Source organism: Eufriesea mexicana, unplaced genomic scaffold (assembly GCF_001483705.2).
Source record: "Eufriesea mexicana isolate 0111107269 unplaced genomic scaffold, ASM148370v2 scaffold5018, whole genome shotgun sequence".
In the NCBI taxonomy this organism is placed as follows: domain Eukaryota; kingdom Metazoa; phylum Arthropoda; class Insecta; order Hymenoptera; family Apidae; genus Eufriesea; species Eufriesea mexicana.
In genome coordinates, this window is record NW_016912973.1 from 696,961 (window position 1) to 717,315 (window position 20,355).

Consider the following 20,355-nt stretch of genomic DNA (forward strand, 5'->3'; position numbering starts at 1 on the left):
TTAAGAACAATCGCGATTATCGCGAAAATAATCATGTTCTATTTGGTAAACGAGAGGGACAAGAGGAGAAAAATAACGAATTTATATATTTCGCTCCAAGTTACGTAGTTTACCTTTATACAGATAGCGCGCACATGAAACTTAGCCTAGGGCTCTATCTTATGACTACTTAGATCTACTTAGTTCTAAATGCATCCCGCGTCATCCATCAATGTGTTCCAAATGAAGTTTCGAGGAAACTTGAAAATTTTGAGAAACCTAAAAGCTAAAACAGAATATATTATTGTTAATATAAACCTGAGAGGAAACGGGTTAGTACGAGCAAAGAAAACGAACAAATAGAAACCATGAAGGTTAACCAAGTGAAAAGAGCAAGCCACTGATGAGACAGAAACAACCCAACGACGAGACATTCGAATATTATACGAAATATTCGAATTCTCAAATAAAAATAAATAGGAATAATAACATAACATCTGAAAGTCGAAAAAATAATTAATACCTAAAAAAAAAAAATAATTAAATCCTGAAAGAAAAATATAATTAACTCTTGAAAACAAAAAGAAATTGTTAGTAAATTATTTAAGGGGATTAGGGTGGACCATCCCAATCCCCCTTTGGAGACGAGTAACCCAACGATGAGACATCCGAATATTATACGAAATATTAAAATTGTCAAATAAAAATAAATAGAAACGAAAAAATAGAAGCTGAAAGTCGAAAAAATAATTAATATCTGAAAAAAGAAGAAAAATTAAAACCTGAAAGAAAAAAATAATTAATACCTGAAAACAAAATAAAAATTATTAGTAAATTGTTTAATGGGGTGGGGTGAGAGTGGGGTGGCTAGCCCCAACCTTATTATGGACCCTTACCCCTTCCGCACTACAAAAATTTAGATGTTCAACTTCCGAAGTCGAACTGACAACTAAGTCTTGGTTCGTCGCGTCGCCCTTTATATAGCCACCGATCGGTCGAGCTCCCCACCACGATTAGAAATTTTTGAACTTCATCGATCCATTAATTTTTATTTCTCCGTGTTAATAACCAATAATTTATTAATTTTTTCATTTTTATTATAAGTTTACATTCTGGACAATTTGTTATTAACAAAATTAATTTGTTATTAACAATCAGTGTAATAATTTATAAACTTTTTTAAAATTATAAATACATTTTAACATAAATTCGTTATTAATTTAGTTAATAGCCAATGATTTGTTAATTTTTTCACATTTATTATAAATTTACGTTATAAACAATTTCTTATTAACTATATTAATTTGTTATTAAAAATCAGTGTAATAATTTATAAACTTTTTGTAAATTATAGAAATATTTTAATACAAATATGGTATAAGTTCGAGTAATGGTCAATGATTTATTAATTTCTCGTTAATTAATTAATTATTAGTAATTATTGCACGGGGTGTTCGAAAAGTTGCCGAAAATACTAATGATTTATCATTAATTACTATCTTCAATACAATTAATTTGTGACTTTCATGCACACATTAGAGAAACAATGTTCTTGAGCATCTTCTCGTACCGTTTTTGATCACATTTTACTTTTCGTTTAGTTCATAATTAAATATTTTTACCGACAACCATGCTCGTCGTTGTTATCAAATCACGCACGCTTTCAAATAATTATTAATAACTAACTAATTCGCATCATATTATGTGCGAAAATTACATAAGAATGTTGTTCAAAGTTTCAGCTTTACGATGCAACTACAAAAGTTCATGAATTAAGTACAGAAACTTGGAAATTTGTGATTTTTCACTGTCATATCCTCTCTATCCCTTTCTAACCGCTTGCCGTCCTTGTTTATCATGTGATGAGGTTTAGACGACCTCCTCGTGCATTCTATATTCCTGTTATTTTCGTGAGCTTTCGGTCCAAAATCATAAATGGCGCTGATCGCAGTCGAAGAATCGAAAACCGCGTTGGACGGGAGAAACAAGACAATAAAACGACATAAATAAGTATAACACATTTTCCTCCCTTCTTTTTATTCCCTTAACACCCCATAAAGCTCTTTACATTCTTTAACAAATTTGGGCCACTTTAGTTAGACAATCAGCATTCGTTTCTTTATCTGGCACGTGACAAATTTGCAAGTTCTTAGTTTTTACTACATCTCTTATGTAACAACATTTCTCTATGTAAGAGTTTAGATTTAATTTTCTATATTTAACACTTAATTTTCTACATAACAGGATAGGTGATGATAAAAAGTAACAACACGAATTCTTGCTAGGATAGAAAGGAAAAGGTGTTAATTTACAAAGTCAAAGTACAATTATATAAAAATAAAACATAATGTCGTTTATTGATTACAAATGATCACGTAATACAGAATGCACGATATTAGAGACAGTCCTTTAATTGTAGCACAATTTTTATATAATCGCGGTATGAAATTCCTGAAATTTACGACAAACATACCGATTGTTGTATTAAAAAATATCTGTTAATATGTACAACGCATACGATTTTATATTTTCAAGAGAAAAATAACGTATTTGATCTTTGCATGAAAAAAACGACGTACAAACTGGATTGACTATTTTGTCCTAAGTTTTTCACATTTTTGTCGTACCACACACACCTGAACATTCACTTGTTTCAACAATCATCGCAACCAATATATACAATAAAAATACATACATATTCGTGCACGATATGATTTGAAAATTCTTCGATCACTCGGCCTGGAGGCAGTAATTCGCTGCATTTCCATTTCTGTTATAATCTTGACAGCAATAAATGCAAAAATTACAGGAATTCTTAAGTACAAAATTAGCGAGCATATCTACATAAAATTATAAATACATTTTAACATAAATTCGTTATTAATTTAGTTAATAGCCAATGATTTGTTAATTTTTTCACATTTATTATAAATTTACGTTATAAACAATTTCTTATTAACTATATTAATTTGTTATTAAAAATCAGTGTAATAATTTATAAACTTTTTGTAAATTATAGAAATATTTTAATACAAATATGGTATAAGTTCGAGTAATGGTCAATGATTTATTAATTTCTCGTTAATTAATTAATTATTAGTAATTATTGCACGGGGTGTTCGAAAAGTTGCCGAAAATACTAATGATTTATCATTAATTACTATCTTCAATACAATTAATTTGTGACTTTCATGCACACATTAGAGAAACAATGTTCTTGAGCATCTTCTCGTACCGTTTTTGATCACATTTTACTTTTCGTTTAGTTCATAATTAAATATTTTTACCGACAACCATGCTCGTCGTTGTTATCAAATCACGCACGCTTTCAAATAATTATTAATAACTAACTAATTCGCATCATATTATGTGCGAAAATTACATAAGAATGTTGTTCAAAGTTTCAGCTTTACGATGCAACTACAAAAGTTCATGAATTAAGTACAGAAACTTGGAAATTTGTGATTTTTCACTGTCATATCCTCTCTATCCCTTTCTAACCGCTTGCCGTCCTTGTTTATCATGTGATGAGGTTTAGACGACCTCCTCGTGCATTCTATATTCCTGTTATTTTCGTGAGCTTTCGGTCCAAAATCATAAATGGCGCTGATCGCAGTCGAAGAATCGAAAACCGCGTTGGACGGGAGAAACAAGACAATAAAACGACATAAATAAGTATAACACATTTTCCTCCCTTCTTTTTATTCCCTTAACACCCCATAAAGCTCTTTACATTCTTTAACAAATTTGGGCCACTTTAGTTAGACAATCAGCATTCGTTTCTTTATCTGGCACGTGACAAATTTGCAAGTTCTTAGTTTTTACTACATCTCTTATGTAACAACATTTCTCTATGTAAGAGTTTAGATTTAATTTTCTATATTTAACACTTAATTTTCTACATAACAGGATAGGTGATGATAAAAAGTAACAACACGAATTCTTGCTAGGATAGAAAGGAAAAGGTGTTAATTTACAAAGTCAAAGTACAATTATATAAAAATAAAACATAATGTCGTTTATTGATTACAAATGATCACGTAATACAGAATGCACGATATTAGAGACAGTCCTTTAATTGTAGCACAATTTTTATATAATCGCGGTATGAAATTCCTGAAATTTACGACAAACATACCGATTGTTGTATTAAAAAATATCTGTTAATATGTACAACGCATACGATTTTATATTTTCAAGAGAAAAATAACGTATTTGATCTTTGCATGAAAAAAACGACGTACAAACTGGATTGACTATTTTGTCCTAAGTTTTTCACATTTTTGTCGTACCACACACACCTGAACATTCACTTGTTTCAACAATCATCGCAACCAATATATACAATAAAAATACATACATATTCGTGCACGATATGATTTGAAAATTCTTCGATCACTCGGCCTGGAGGCAGTAATTCGCTGCATTTCCATTTCTGTTATAATCTTGACAGCAATAAATGCAAAAATTACAGGAATTCTTAAGTACAAAATTAGCGAGCATATCTACATATGCAAAAATGTTCATCGATCGATAAGCTTAAAAGAAATCATTGATTTTCATCAATTTATAATTCAATCATGACTCGATCGTTTTATTTGGATCATTAATACTTCACCACACTACTTAGGTCATTTACATGCTCTACTTTCATATTTCCATGTGACAATGTTTAGGCAGTTTAGGCTTTTACTACAAATATCTAAGAAAATAGCTAAACTTCTCTTCTTTTTGTTACTCTGTACTATTACATAAAAATTTTGTCAGGCAATGTAAGTCCGTTTCTGTATTTACAACAGGACATTCGTAATACGGTATTATTTATTACTTTCGTATTAATTTTTATTCATTAAAAACGCTTACGTCTTGTATGCAAAACACAATTAAATGTCAATTCAATGACTTTCTGAATTAATTTTTTAAAGACAGACCTTTACAGAAAATATGTATAAACAATATATCTATTTTTATAATTCCAAATTGAAGGAAAAGATGTAATTTGATTGACGTGTCTATCGTTTGACACTTTAAATAAAGGTACTACAAATGGAAGACCTTAGTTATTAAAAATAATAAATGCAAAGGTTTTGTGCAATAGTTATCCTATGTCAATATCCTAACATTTTCTCCACAAGATAAATGGAGAGCATTTTATTAATAATCTGTCTACTTCTCTATAGACAATAGATTTATAAGCTATAAATGTTCATATAGTTAATTAATCGACTATGCGTTCATTGGTTAATATCTTTTATGGTCCACTCAAGACTCGTTTTAATTACTTGTAAAATAATAAAACTGGCTTTTTGTCTTATATTATAAGTGTTAGTATAATTGCAATGGACAAAATTAATTTAATGTAAAGTAAATAAAGATATTTAAATTTATCTTTCTTGTTATTCTATGTTGAGTAAATTTTACGTTTGATATCATAATAGTATTTAAAAAACTACAACACTATTTTATTTATAGAATTTGTACTTTGCCTAATCGATGAAAAATTGATTACATTGCAAAATATAGAAAGCTTTATTATTCAAAGGTATAAATATCACTTGATTATTAAAAATATGTAACTAACAGCTCAAGCTGGTGAGTCTTAGGAATTTATTTTAGGAATTAAATTTACGAGTCTATGAGTATCCTTATGTTATAATAAAATCGACAATGTAAAATAACGTGAGTTGATTTTTTTATCACGTTAAGCATCATCGTGTCTTTTTTTTTTTTTTTTTTTTTTAATGAGGTATCAATTATGTTAGCAATTCATTATGTGAATGTGTATGTTTCATCTACAAATCATTTTTGTACCAAACACATTTACGCGTTGACCATAGTGTCAGGAGCATATATGTGCATGCAATTATGACATTAAAGCAAAAGTAACGATATATTTTCTTGGTATAATGTATCTAATTATACTTGTGCTTACTGAATAATATAACTTCTTTTAAGCCTAATGTTATTGCTCTCTTAGTTAATGTTTAAACACATATTACTGTACCCTTCCTGGCAGTTCGCAATTCTATCGAAATGTTAATGGTACAAATAGAGGTATTGTCATTATTACTTATTAAGAGACTGACAATTGCAAATGAATGATCGTTTAACACTGATTTGCCGTACTTGATGAGCTTGTTCTCTTATATGTAGAAACATTATGTTAAAATCGAAAACAACCAGCAGCTTGTCCAAATTAATCTTGCAGCATCAATGTTTCCATGCATCGAGTCGACGTTTGAGTTTTGGAACGCTTGATGATCTAAGCGTGATGCCTGCTGTCAGTAAAACTCTGAATCTGAACTGTGTTGTGAATCACCACTTCTGCCATTCAAATACACTTCTGATGTTTGTTGAATTGATGGTGAATGTTGTGCAGCTTCCCAATTTTGACCTACAGCAATAACTGATTAATGATTTGCAGAAAATTCTATAGTGAATTGCGAAAAATTAGTATACAAACCATGTGCAGCAAGAATAGTAGCTAAACAACGTGCAACAGCCGGATTTGGAGCACAAGCTAAGGCAGGTGTAAGACCTTCTGCATCGACAGCGACAACACTTGCACCTAGTTGTAATAAACGTCGTGTTACCTGTGAAAGATAAATTTATGTAATTATTCTCATAATCTTAAAACAATTACTAAATCGACATAAAACTTTCTTACCGTCACAAGACCGTTTCTCGCTGCCAAATGCAATGGAGTTCTTTGTTGTTTATTGGTCATGTTAATAACGGCAATGCTTTGCTGTTGTTGTGGTGTATTTTCACCGTTAGTATTAAGCGAATTGATCCAATTTAGTAACAGTGAAGCAGCAGCAGAATGCCGTCTTTGACAAGCTAAGTGAAGGGCTGTATTTTTGTTACAGTCAACAGCACGCACATCAGCTTTCCACTCAAGCAATAACTCTAACATTTTAAAATACATCAATGAAAAAAAAGATTGAAAAAACATTAAACATTTAAATATAATTAAAAGAAATTTACCGATAGCACTGCATTGACCCGTAATAGCAGCACAAAGAAGAGGCGTTCGACCTGAATAATCTGGAATTTCAAGTCCAGCTAATTCAGGTCCGACAGAACTTAGTATCAGTTTTGCGCATTCTACAGATCCCGAACTAGCTGCAACATGTAATGGTAATCGACCACCTGGAACATCTCTTGGAGCAGTAACCGTTTTTCCTCCAAATTTATTTATTAATAATTCTAAACAATGTGCTGAACCCTGATAAACTGCACAGTGAACAGCCGAAAATGGATTACCTGAATATAATGAAATAACTTACATTCAAAATTAAAAATAATAATTCACATAGAATTGAAGAATCCTTACCTTCTAACGAGTCAATTACATTTTGTTCTAATAAATATTCCACACAATTCGAGTTTCCATTGTAACAAGCCCAGTGAAGAACGGTACATCCTTGATCATCTTTTAAAGTGGCAGCTGCAGGATGAGCTTTGACAAGAGAAGCTAAGGCTTTTACTCTATGAAAAAATTAGGTTTGAGTAAACATAAATATAAATAAATATTTTAATTTGACAAAAAAAACTAACCTTCCACATGCAGCAGCTAAATGTAATGGTGTTTTACCATTTGCATCTTGTATCGCTACTTGTGCGCCATGTGATAATAACAACTCTACTAATTGATGATCGCGTTCTTTAACTACTGCTCGAAACAGTGGCGTATGTTTGTTTACGTCTGGTAAATTACAATCAGCTTTATATTTTAAAAGTAACAAAGCACATTCTGGATTGCTATTCGCTACTGCTAGTGTTAAAGGAGTTCGTTGCTTTGTATCGTAACAATTGACTACATTTGGATCTTCTGCATTTTCCAACAGAAGTTCCAGACAATTAAAATGACCTGCTGCCGCTGCACAATGTACTGGAGTACGTCTTGTAATAGAATCCTGTACCGATACACAAGCTCCGTATCGTAATAAAAGTTGAACACATTTTTCATGGCCTTTATATGAAGCTAGATCCAATGCTGTTTTACCAGTATCTTCTTTAATATTAATATTGGAAAATAATGGTAGTAGTAAACTTAGTATTTCACTATGTCCATGATATGCCTGTAATGCAAATAATTGTATTTTCAAATATCAAATATAATAAAACTATTGGTTTATTTAGACATACAGCAAGATGTAAAGGTGTTAGCGCAGGTAATGGAGGTTCTGATTTTCCTGTAGTAGAACTAGATGAAGCTGTTAAATTTCCTGAGGGACAAGCTTCTAATAAAGCTTCTAAAGCTGGTTGATTTCCACCAGCTACGGCATAATGAATAGCAGTGAAACCTCGTTTATCACGCAAACGGGGATCTGCTTTGTGCTTCAATAAATACTGCACGCACCTAAACAAAAATGATATAAATAAAATTAATTTTAAAAAAATGTTTAAAGATGCTTAAAATATACTTACTGAGCACCAGAATCTGTAGGATTTGATGCTGCGGCTAAATGTAAAGGAGTTGCACCGTCTATATCTTGCGCATTAGAATCACTTCCAAATCCAACCAAAATAAAAACGCATAGGTAATGACCTTGACTAGCAGCATGATGAAGTGCTAACCTATTATCATTATCGGTTAATCGAAAATTGGCTCCACTGGATAATAATAAATCTAAACAATCAACAGAGCCCTTGAATGCTGCTAAATGTAATGGAGTTCTACCACCGATATCTCTTGTATCTATACGACGACTATCAACTTGTAATAATTTTCTACAGACCTGTAAATTTCATAAAGAAATTAATATTTAAGTTAACAAAAACATTGAAATATAAATGTAATATGTTACCTCAATATGTCCTGCCAAGCAACTAAGATGCAATGCAGTACGCTGTTCAGCGTTTCGCGCTGCTGGAGATGCACCATACTCTAATAATGTTGTTGTTAAACATTCATGACCAAACCTACATAAAAATTTAGATATAGTGAAATATGGAAAATATTGAATAATTATTGAATTGAATAATTATCGTTGTAGTTTACCAAGCAGCAACGTGTAAAGCAGTATTTCTATTTTTATCTTTAATATCTGGCAATGCCCCAGCATCAAGTAAACTCTTTGATCGAGTAAATCTTCCATGAATTGCAGTCATATGTAAAGGTGTACGCCCATCTTCTGATTGAACATCTATTGTCAAACCAGATTGTGAAAGTACTTCTAAACAATGAACACCATGAGTACTAGCAGCGGCAACGTGTAACGGTGTTTGACCTCGATAATTTACAGCCTCTATTACAAGAATTGTTTATTATTAAAGATATAAATAAAAATGTTCCTAACAAATTCTAAGATCATCTTACCAACATTCGCAGAATTGACAATTAATACTGTAACTGCATCAGCATGGCCATTTAAACATGCAATATGCAGAGGAGTATTTCCATATACATTTTTTGCTTCAATATTTGCTCCAGATTTTATCAATGTATGCATGCATTCTACATTACCAGATGCTGCAGCTGCATGTAAAGGAGTATACAAATCTCGATCCTTAACAATTAAAAATATAGATGTAAATAATGTTGTATATGAATGAACACTGTATATGAATAACAAGGATATTCAAAAATTTGTATGTACTTTAACATCTACATCTGCTCCATTTGCTATAAGTGTTTTAACAATTCTATCATGTCCCATGTATGCTGCAAAATGTAAAGCTCTACGATCTTGCCTATCAGAAGCATTTACTACACAACCAATTTCAGTCAGATATTTTGTCATTTCCAAATGTCCATTGTAAGCTGCATGATGCAAACTTGTTCTACCACCTCTGTAAATATTGATTGATTGGTATTCATATCCAAATGTAAAATCAAAAAATATTGAAAACACAAACCTGTCTGCTACATTAATGTTCATTAAATGTGGAACTATCAACTCCGCACACTGAACAGCATTATTTGCTGCTGCTACATGTAAAGGAGTTTGCCAATTGCGATCCCTGATATTGACATCTGCTTTATGACGTAACAAGACTTCTACTACATTATGATTCCCTGAGCAACAGGCTCTATACAAAGGTGTCAACCATTTCTTATCTTTAGCATTTACTGCAGCTTCATGCAATAAGAGAACTTCCACAATTGCTGGATCTCCCTTATATGCAGCTGCGTGCAAAAGAGATCGTTGCTCTTTATCTTGCCAGTTTGGATCTTCTTTTTTTGATAATAATGCTCTGACTTCATCTACATCTCCAAAGAATATAGCTTGTAATAGAGAAGACTGCAAAAATATGGACACTTTATCCCAGAAACACTTAAATCATGTAAATTTTTGTACATAATACAAAGTATAATAAAGTAACTAATTTATATAAAACTTTTTATAATATCTAATAGTTTAATCAATTTACACTAATTTAAAGTCCTGAATTTCAAAATATATGATAATATACAGAAATAAAATGAAAACAATATCATTATATTACAAAGAATTGGAAACAAGTCGTACGTTTGACACATGACTATAACCTTCGATATTAAACTTCATGGTTTTGAAAACAGTTTAGTGAAATGCATTCATTCAAAGAAGTAAAATAACATACCCCGTCACGCAATTCCTGCACGTTCATGATTAATGAATTTTTTAGTTTGTACAAATACGGAAGTATTTATAAAAACATAGTTGGAGATCTGTAAAAAACTGACATAGTAGTGTGAGTCATACTTTACAAGTATCGTTAGAGATGTTACTTTCTTTTTGCAGTCGGAAATTTATTATAAGCGTATTGTAGATCCAACTGTTTTTTTCAAATAAACAGCGGCATCATTTATATTATAAAAATTACGAAAATATACATAATAATTGTATCTTCAAATATAAACAGTTATAGCTATCTTCTCATAGTGCACTCTATCTTTATTCTGTCAAATTATCAGAAGCTTGTAAACAGATGGAAATGCAACTGTTACATTCGCGCGAAAATTAAAGTATTTCTCTCAAATTACACGAAATGATACACGCTTATCTTTCATCTGTTTCCTGTTATGTTGTACATAAATAGAAGAACTTCTTTCTGGCCAAATAATATTATAACGCATCAATTTTTAATGTTGAAATGGATATTGACACATATGACCAAACTCGATATTACATACATAAAATTAAAAAAAAGAATGTACATGAATTAGAACAAAAATTAAAGAATGGAACATTAAACGTAATACCTTCGAAATTAAAATTTACTTTTAATTCTGGAAACTTCAAAATTCAAGAAAGTACAGTAGAAATTGCCAATTACTTCTTTAAACCATGCCTAATTCGATTTTTACCATTTGAAACTCACTATTTCAAGATTAAAAATACCTTTCATGTGAATAAAAAATTTAAATTGTTTGTTTAATAATTAATATTTTATGTAAAATTGAAGTTTGTATGTTATAGAAAATATGGCTTAATCCGGGATCAGTTTTCAAAATGAATATTTTATTTATGCCGGATGAAAACAGAGATTATAATGATGTTTTGAGAATATGTTATTTCAATGATCAAACAATACAAATAAAAGTTTATGCTAAGATAATGACCAAATTTTTCTTTCCTACAACTGTAAATTTTGGAGATGTACCACTTGGTCGAACGTAAGTTTATTTTCAATTATTTGTTAATCTACATATTAAATCTAATTATTTATTATTGAAGGATTTATTATAAAATACCAATACATCCTCACGCAGAGAAAGAATTTTCTTTCGCAATTATATCTAACGGAGAGTCATGTGTCGACATCTATCCTCGATGGGGTATACCCAACTTTTTAATTTTTTAATCTTAATTATCATTTTATAGCATATTATATTTCATTCTTCTTTTAGGTCATATAAAAACAAAGCAGAACCCTGTAATAATTATGATTATTTACAGACCCCTTCAATATATAAGTATGAATTTTCAAATTCGAATATTTATATCTGATTTATGCAGAGCACCACATGTCATAAATTTCTATGCGTATACTCGACCAGGTCTTTTACGGTGAGGATACTTGCAGTAATAATTATTTACAAAATATGACAAAAGTATTTATAAAAGAAAAAACAAGTAATGATGAAAATAAATGTAATTAAGAAAAGAATTGAATAATTAGAGAAACATTGGAAAACATCAAACTGGGAATAGAAAGTAAACCGCAACAAGAAAAAATTGGCCTGACTGTTTGCAAAGAAGTAAAACCAATTTCTATACCAAAAGATAAATTGAATTATTACTTAAACGAATCTATTGCAAACTTCTCGAGTTTTGAAAAATTGTTATTAAAAGAATGTAGTTACTCTTCCTCGTATACATTGCATACCGTTAATTGTATTTTAAATTTAACAATTCGAAGCTCATTCAATGAACATGAAATAAAAGGTTAGATTTTTTATACATAATCCTAATCCTATAAAAAAATAATTTCTTAAAAAATATATAAAATATAAGTTATTTATTAATTAGGACCATTAGGTGCGTATTTGTCTAAAAATTTAATGCTGAAAGTCCAAAAACTAAAAAAATTTTTAATAAGAGTAGAACACTGTGACAAAAATGGGACAGCAAAATTTTATCATAAATCAAATGTAAATTATGATTCCAATGAAAATCAAATAATTAAAATTAAAATACAACAAAAGCAAGTATGGGATGAGTATAAAGATTTAATAACGAACTCAGAAAAATATTTATTTGAACAACAAAAACTTAAAAAAATAAGACAAAGAATTTTAAGAGTTTCTCAAAAAGTATATATATCTTTAATTACGAATAATTTAGCTTATGAAAAATTATTTATAAATTATTCTTCCTAGTATCCAACTTCAATTTCAACATCATCTCAAAAAGAAGAGTCCTTTTTTCATTATTGCAAAATTCTACCCTTTCTTCAGGTAGCCCGTAAAGTCGTGTTAAGGAATCGATTATTAAAAGTACTTGCAACATTACGAAAAATGACACTTCAATTAATTCATCAATATGAAGAACCATTTACAAAAAGGTTTTCACTTACATCACAAGTTTGAAAAATAGAATGTTATACTTTAAGTTTCAAAATTTAATTGAAAATTAAGTATTATTTCTGAATTATTTCTGAATTATAAAATATATATATAAAAGAATTAAATTTTAAATAATTTATATGATTACAAATATTTTTTTGAAAGTCACGTGCATGGCCATATGCTTTGTAGGTGGCACTTTCATGAATACCGCCAAGATTAAGGAAAAAGCGTCTACTCGCGATTGAAACAATTAATAACTTGAAAAAAAAGTTTATAGTTATACATAATAATTGTAATATAATTCCATACACCATGTATTAAACATAATTTTTTAGAAAGCTAAAAAAAAAATATGTTCCAGTTTAAGTAGATATTTGCATTGATTATTTTATACTTTTTTTAATAACATCATACACATGGATCTTTATTTAACTTTTAATTGCAATGGAAAAGTGAATTTTAATGATTGGGAATTAAATAGAAATGGGTTATTCTTACGTGGAGAAGTGGACAAAATTTTATATCCACAAGACGAATGTTTCTTATTAGATAAAAATGTACGACTTTTTGGCTATGATATGTCTGCTGCAACAGCTTTGTTAGATTTAAAGCATTTCAATAGATGTATGAAGTAAGAGTACCTTTTATATGATTTTATTCTTTTTTATTTTATTATATTTTACATTTTATTTCATTATAAAAATATTTTGTTACGTTTATTGATATCTCATTTTTCTTTTAACAGTATGCAACTAAAAATACTCAGCAGGCATGAAACTTATAATCAAGTATTAAATTTCAAAACAAAGGATATTGATTTTTATTATATAAGATGCATTATATCAGAATTTATTTTATATATTCGAATGTATTTAAATAGGTAAGGTAATTTATTTTTCAAAAGCTTTTTTTTTGGCAATTAATTAGAACTAAGAATATAAATCTGTAGTATTAAAGGAAATTATCGGTCATTACAAGCTATAAATGAGAATATTGAAGAAGAATTTAATGTATTATTTATTACAATAAAACGTTTCCTTGAAAGAATACGTAATATTCCTGATGCTACATTCCATTATGCACCTTCTAAATTAGGCAATCAGGTTTGTAGATAAATATATAGTATTTAACATTATAATTTCATATCTTGTATATTGTAGTGCAAACAACCAGAATATCACATGTATCATATGCATATTGAATTAAGATGGTTTTTTATTTCATTAATATATACACGAAATATATATTTCCAATATCCAATTGAAAACCATTTGGATGAGTTTGAAAGCATTCAAATAATGATTATTAATGATCTAATTTATACTTCATTAAAAATATTTGAAACGGTAAAAATATAACTTTTTTTGTAAAAACATTATGATTAAATATTTGAATGTGCCTATTAGATCTGTCCCTTGGCAATGTTCTAGATGCCTCTGATACATGTACAACAAAAAACTCCATATAATTGTACTTGTATTCGTGAATTATGGCTTATGCTTCAAATATTTATTGATAATTTATCTGACAGAATGAAATCAAAGGTATTATATTAGAAGTTTTTTATGAATATATTTTGCAATGTATTTATTTTATAACATCATTTTTATTTATAGACTTTTTGGGAATATGTAAATGAATGTATTAATGGATTATTAAATAGGAATGCATCTGACAACAACAAAGAGTTTCTAACAATTTGTAAAAATTCTGAATTATTCTGCTTATGGATTGTCCATAATCTTTCACTTTTATATGGTTACAATAGTGATGGAATATATTTAGGACCTAAGTGTTCAAGGGTAATTATATTTTAATTTCCTTTTTTATATTTAAATTCACATGTGTTAAGCAATACTAATTATTTATTTATTTTTTTAAAGATAAGACCTAATTATGAACAACTAGAAAGAATTTTGAAAACATATATTTCAAAAGGTGGGAAAGATGGTGATCGAGATGAAATTGATGAAGAATTACGTATAATGATACCTTTATTAAATAATATTGTTACTACTTGGTGGCAGCCACGAGTTTCAGTCATTTCTCTTCTTTGGGATTGCTTCCATAAAAGATTAGATGAACCATTTCTGTTACAAGTATCTGGTCCTTGGACATTGTCAGTTGAGAAGTATGTAAATAATTGATGTATTGTATTTTATATATTGTAATTTATGTATTGTATATTTTTCATATTGACTTTTAAAAAAATTATTAAAAAGTTTTTTTATAGGAAATCTGCAATGGATATTCTCAAACAGGTGAAGGATAGAATAAATAATATAGATTGTATTAAAGAATCAAGTTATGGCATGTTCTTACGTTTGCTTGGTGAGTCTTATTCCAACATAGCTTATTTGTATTAATAAATATACCAATATTAATTATGTGTTACAGGATCTTTTTTACGTATAAACTACAATAACAGTGATACAAAATACTGGAATCAAATTAAAGGTCGTATTTATTCTAAATTTTCTAAGGGTAAAGTTGAAGAATTTTCACTAAGTGGCTTATATAATTTTATTTCATTATTTTTAACATTAGCTATTACTGCTGATACAACAAATGTTGTAAGTTTTAAATAAAGTAATCAGTTTATTTTCAAATAACTTTTTTTTTATAGAAATATATAATAGATTTACAAATACTTTTTACAGTGTTCTGTAATGTTAGACCTTTTACCAATAACAAAAGAATATAACAGTGAAAACAGTAAAAAACATAATTTAATCTGGAAAGGAAAATTGGCTGTTCTGCTTTTATATAATAATTTTAAATTGGACTTAATAAATATAGCACCTTTATATATAGATACGGTATATTGAATAATTAGATTTCAATAAACAAAATATTTTATATTTCTTACTTGAATTAAATTTTCAGGTAAATATTATATGTTGTCGTAAAGATGATACATCACGATCAATAATGAGTAATTTTATTGATGTATTCAGTACGATTTTATCATCTAGTAGTATCGAATTAGGAGAACATTTATTATTTAGTGGATGGATAGATAGATATTTGTTAGAATGTTCAAATAAAATGGTCGGAATATTAATAAGAGTCTTAGTTAACATTTTCGAAAAATGCATTTATCTCACTACTGCTTCTAATACAGGTACATCATTTTTTATTATATAGCAATTGCAATTTATATTGTCTGTTTCTTAATTTATTTACATGTAGGTAGAGTAACACAGATGCTAGATGCTTTATGGTGTTATGTTGCATGTAGAGTAAGACAACTTGTTTTTGATCCTGTTCTTACTAATGAATACTACCAAGATATTTCAAAACTTGCAGTTTTATTTACTTTAGAAGCATTGAAAAATCCAGCAATAGCAAAAAAGCATAAACATTCGGTTAGCTCTTTATTTCAGCATTTTGCGACATCGATAATCGTTAAAGACATAAGGTAATAAGATTGAACATTTGTAATATCATAATCAAAATATATTGTATATACATTTCATTCCAGAATCACAAGATATTATTTGATACTAATTCTTGAACAGGAACAAGCAGTTCATGACCTAAAAAAAGAAATAAAAAATTTTGATACAATACTTATACAAGTTAGTAAATAAAAATTACTAAATAAATTTTGTAAATAATAAAGATTTAATATTATATTCAAATTTTAGGCATGGTTAAAATGTTCTATCATTGGTCATGATACAAATGGAAATGAAATAAAAGTACTGCAAAATTATATATTACAATTAAATGATATACAAGAAATTTTTGAAACATATAATGATGTTCAAGAATTTCAAAATAATGATGAATCTATTTTAATATTTATAATGCACTCTATGAAAAAACGAAACACTTTAAAAGTATATGTTTATATTATTACTTGGAAAAAGGAATGTAAAATTAGGCAGAAAACATTCATTATTAATATCTTTTAGACTGAACAAGAACGAATTCAGTATGATACAAAATGGAGGTTGTACTTAAATCATATAGAAAAATGGATTCTTTTACCTATTACAGAAGAAACTAAGGATTCAGAATTGGCTTTGTGGATATACAGGTGTATTGGAACATTAATTCTTTGTACTTCTATTATGCTATATTCTAAAGTAAGTATGCATTGTTAGTTTGTGTAATAATTAGTAAATATATTATATTAATTTATATTATTTTTTAGAATCAACCAAATAACATATTCAAAACATTACTGAATAAAACTATACTGTCAGTGGAACAACCTTTCCTAAAGAACATAGGGAAAAAAACATTTTCTATGATAGTTTTGGGTATGGAAGCCCTTAATGTTAGAAGTGATATATCACTTCAAGTTTTAATACGAGATCTTTTTGATCAATATATGCCACTCTTAGTAACATCAACTATTAATGCAAATACTTTTAAAGTATCTGATTCGTTATTAAAATGTTTTAAAGATGCGAAAGCAGATTTTATACGTTTAATATTCGAAATTTTGATGACTAATTTTTTTACCATTTCAAATGATAATATAATGCATAAACATTCTTATTTAGTATGTATTATTTTTTTTATATATCATTTGTAAGATTTATTATAATTGATTATAACTTTATTGCAGGTAATGATAATTTTACAAAATTTGCTCAAAGGTGACAGAAATTATGCATGTCATATAATAGAATATATTATTTCAATTTGCACATCGCATGTTGTTGGATGTTACATAAAAGTTCATGATCATCATCCACACAAACAGCAGACTACTGATTTCATAAATAATATTATTGGAAATATATACTACAAAGAAAATAATTGTTTACGGTAAGTATTAATTTGTGTTAATTTAATATTTACTTTTAAATAATTTATAAAATTAACAATTACAGAGACAAGTTTTATAATACAATATCCAGTACTGTTAAAAGGTCATTAATAACAAATCAACATAATACTTTTGAATTTTTATATTCAATTTTATCAATATCGATTGAAATAGTACAATTTTTGTCACTACAACTTGAACATACCTTAAATGATTTAGAGATGCAAAGACGTCCAAATGCTGCATCTTTTAGGTGAGAAAATTGTTTAAACTTATGGTAACTTCTTAACTATTTCATAACTTTTGTTTTATTTTCAGGTATTCCTGGAATCTGCTTCAAAGTCTCATAAAAAAGAATAAGACAGGTCACTAGTAAGTTTAAAAAATTTATTATTAAATATTTAATAGTACTGTAATGATATTTTGTTATTATGCTACGAATTGATTTTATATATATATATATAAATTGCATAAACAGATAATTATATCTGTATACATAATTACATATAATTATATCTTATAAATTACATTTATTTAAAAAATAATGCATGATTCTAAAATCATAGACTGGAAAGAAACTTATCGTTATATACGGTAAAGATATGCCATAATTAATAACTATGGAGCACATGTAATAAAAAAAAAAAAAAAAAAACTATCTTACAAGATACGTAAAAAAGAACACAATCACTTTTATATTATTTTCGATGTGAATGCCTTGAACGATGATGTTTTATTGGCGTAGTAGTTGTACTACCGGGAGGCGATCGTCATCCAATTAATTCAAATCGAGATACGGCATTACGCACAGCGTTCCTTAGAGATTGTTCAACATTGCCATTTAATAATGATTCAAGTCTTTCGACGTAATTATCAATATTTTGTAATGTCGCTCCGTCATTCGTTCCTAAAAATAAACAGTAAATTATAATTATAAATGCATGGAATACAAATAATAGACACAAAATTATTGTATGATTCCAACCAGGTAAAGGTACTGTGGCGAAACAACCGGCTAATTGCGAACGAAGAGAATCCAAATGACGCTGTAGAGCTTGATTTGTTGTACGTTGTTGGTTTGTTTCAGATTCTAAACGATTTACAGCTGCATATAAGCTGTCTACGTGTCGTTGAAGCACTGCATTCTGAGCTTCATAATCTGATGTAGCTTTTCTTAACTGTCTCAATTCAGCTTCACATGCTATATGTACAGAAATTATAAAAATATAGTTTTTATATAATTTCTATTAATAAGTTTATGTGCAATTATTTACCCTTATTATGATCCAAAAATTCCTCTGTAAAAATAGGTATATCAAAACCTGTGAAGTCATTATCTTTATCTTGTTGAATATCCTGGTAAAATATTAAATATTAATAATGATATAATAACTACACTGAGATACAATTGGCAATTAATAGGGTTACATATATCATACATTTTGTTCAGAATTTATATCAGTTCCATTTCTTTCTTTTTTATTTTCTTGTTGTTTTTCTGAAGATTGTTTTTCACTAAATAATCGGTATGCTTCTGTTTGTTTATAATCACTAAATTCACGATTATAACGTTCCTTATCTTGCTCTGCTGCATCTAAATAATGTTGCTTTTGATCAGCAGGTAGAGTACTCCACTCTGAAGCAAGAAGTTTTGTGATTTCAGCAAATGACAGGGTAGGGTTTTCGTTCCTTACTTTCTCTCTTCGGTCATTTAAAAACCTGTTATAATTTGTTATCAAATATGCTTTTCATCCTAATTATATTTTTGTGACTATATAAAACTATACCTGAAATAACCAGTTAAAGGTTGTTTTGGGGCTGTGGCATCTCTAGGAGCTTTCTTCCTCTTTTTAGCTCTACTAGTTGTATTAGTAGTATTACTTCCAACTATAGAAGCTATATTATTCTTTTTAATCCCATTATCACATACTGAATCGGGTGTTTTATCTTCTCCACTTCCTGGTGATTTGTCTACCAAATAAATTATTGCAATTAAATAATAATATATAGAAATATTTTTTAGAATATAGAAGTTATGCTTAGAATTTACTAAAAAAATTGGATTTACTTGTATGTTCTTCAGTTTCTCCATTGTAACTAGGTTGTTCTGATCCACCATTACTTTCAGGCATATCAATAATTGATGCATTTTCACTCATTTCTAATAATATATATTATTATCCCTCTTTAATATATTATTTATTTTAAACAAAATTCATAACCAATTTTATTAAACCTGAATTTGTAATTACATTAATCCCTAAAAGGTTATACGAAATGCAACATTACTTTATAAAGGATATTAATCCAATGGTCATGAAATATTATACTCACTATAATTAATATATTTTTGGAGAATCTAATGTAAAGATTTACTTAGCAAGAGTTTATTAGGTTAAATAACGAAAGTACTAGTAAGTTTGTTAGCTAAGACACCAAAAAAATGTTATGACAATTTCAGATTACTATTACTCTATCAGATGTATTTTCTTTAAGTATAAATTTTTAATAACAAAAACAATATATTAATGAAAATACATAGTTCTAAATTTTGGTTGGCATAAACAGTAAAGCCAAATTTCCATGA

General features: G+C 28.4%; 3 protein-coding genes across 3 annotated transcripts; 1 reads left to right on the top strand and 2 right to left on the bottom strand.

The window, feature by feature from the left end:
- Positions 1–5,734: 5,734 nt before the first annotated feature.
- LOC108551779 (serine/threonine-protein phosphatase 6 regulatory ankyrin repeat subunit A) lies at positions 5,735–10,608 on the bottom strand. Its single transcript, XM_017906042.1, has 14 exons — positions 10,552–10,608; positions 9,844–10,229; positions 9,585–9,777; positions 9,305–9,494; positions 8,987–9,233; positions 8,793–8,907; positions 8,413–8,723; positions 8,131–8,344; positions 7,540–8,063; positions 7,316–7,470; positions 6,967–7,245; positions 6,647–6,888; positions 6,443–6,572; positions 5,735–6,373 (listed from the first exon to the last, which is right to left on the bottom strand). Exons 1-14 carry the CDS (start codon positions 10,576–10,578, stop codon positions 6,261–6,263), a joined length of 3,126 nt encoding a protein of 1,041 aa, XP_017761531.1. The 5' UTR covers positions 10,579–10,608; the 3' UTR covers positions 5,735–6,260.
- Positions 10,609–13,398: 2,790 nt separating this feature from the next.
- LOC108551770 (protein MMS22-like) lies at positions 13,399–18,141 on the top strand. The gene is made up of 19 exons (XM_017906031.1): positions 13,399–13,613; positions 13,728–13,862; positions 13,932–14,085; positions 14,143–14,328; positions 14,413–14,526; positions 14,599–14,784; positions 14,866–15,113; positions 15,216–15,313; positions 15,380–15,555; positions 15,643–15,801; positions 15,869–16,106; positions 16,175–16,403; positions 16,467–16,563; positions 16,633–16,827; positions 16,903–17,076; positions 17,145–17,498; positions 17,565–17,767; positions 17,833–18,021; positions 18,087–18,141. The coding sequence occupies exons 1-19, from the start codon at positions 13,399–13,401 to the stop codon at positions 18,139–18,141; spliced, it is 3,405 nt and encodes a 1,134-aa protein (XP_017761520.1).
- Positions 18,142–18,456: 315 nt separating this feature from the next.
- Hmg-2 (High mobility group protein 2) lies at positions 18,457–19,976 on the bottom strand. The gene is made up of 6 exons (XM_017906057.1): positions 19,837–19,976; positions 19,556–19,739; positions 19,208–19,487; positions 19,043–19,124; positions 18,754–18,969; positions 18,457–18,675 (listed from the first exon to the last, which is right to left on the bottom strand). The coding sequence occupies exons 1-6, from the start codon at positions 19,925–19,927 to the stop codon at positions 18,539–18,541; spliced, it is 990 nt and encodes a 329-aa protein (XP_017761546.1). The 5' UTR covers positions 19,928–19,976; the 3' UTR covers positions 18,457–18,538.
- Positions 19,977–20,355: the final 379 nt, after the last annotated feature.

Excerpts from the sequence above, each read along its gene's own strand:
- LOC108551779 (XM_017906042.1), bottom strand. The coding sequence starts at position 10,578 with ATGAACGTGCAGGAATTGCGTGACGGG. Across the intron at positions 8,345-8,412 it reads CCTACAGATTCTGGTGCTCA|GTGCGTGCAGTATTTATTGA; the intron begins GTAAGTATATTT and ends ATTTTTGTTTAG. Across the intron at positions 8,064-8,130 it reads TAACACCTTTACATCTTGCT|GCATATCATGGACATAGTGA; the intron begins GTATGTCTAAAT and ends TTTGCATTACAG.
- LOC108551770 (XM_017906031.1), top strand. The coding sequence starts at position 13,399 with ATGGATCTTTATTTAACTTTTAATTGCAATGGAAAAGTGAATTTTAAT. Across the intron at positions 14,527-14,598 it reads CTGACAGAATGAAATCAAAG|ACTTTTTGGGAATATGTAAA; the intron begins GTATTATATTAG and ends TTTTATTTATAG. Across the intron at positions 15,556-15,642 it reads CTGCTGATACAACAAATGTT|TGTTCTGTAATGTTAGACCT; the intron begins GTAAGTTTTAAA and ends TACTTTTTACAG.
- Hmg-2 (XM_017906057.1), bottom strand. The coding sequence starts at position 19,927 with ATGAGTGAAAATGCATCAATTATTGATATGCCTGAAAGTAATGGTGGA. Across the intron at positions 19,125-19,207 it reads ATATAAATTCTGAACAAAAT|GATATTCAACAAGATAAAGA; the intron begins GTATGATATATG and ends ATATTTTACCAG. Across the intron at positions 18,970-19,042 it reads ATTTTTGGATCATAATAAGG|CATGTGAAGCTGAATTGAGA; the intron begins GTAAATAATTGC and ends CTGTACATATAG.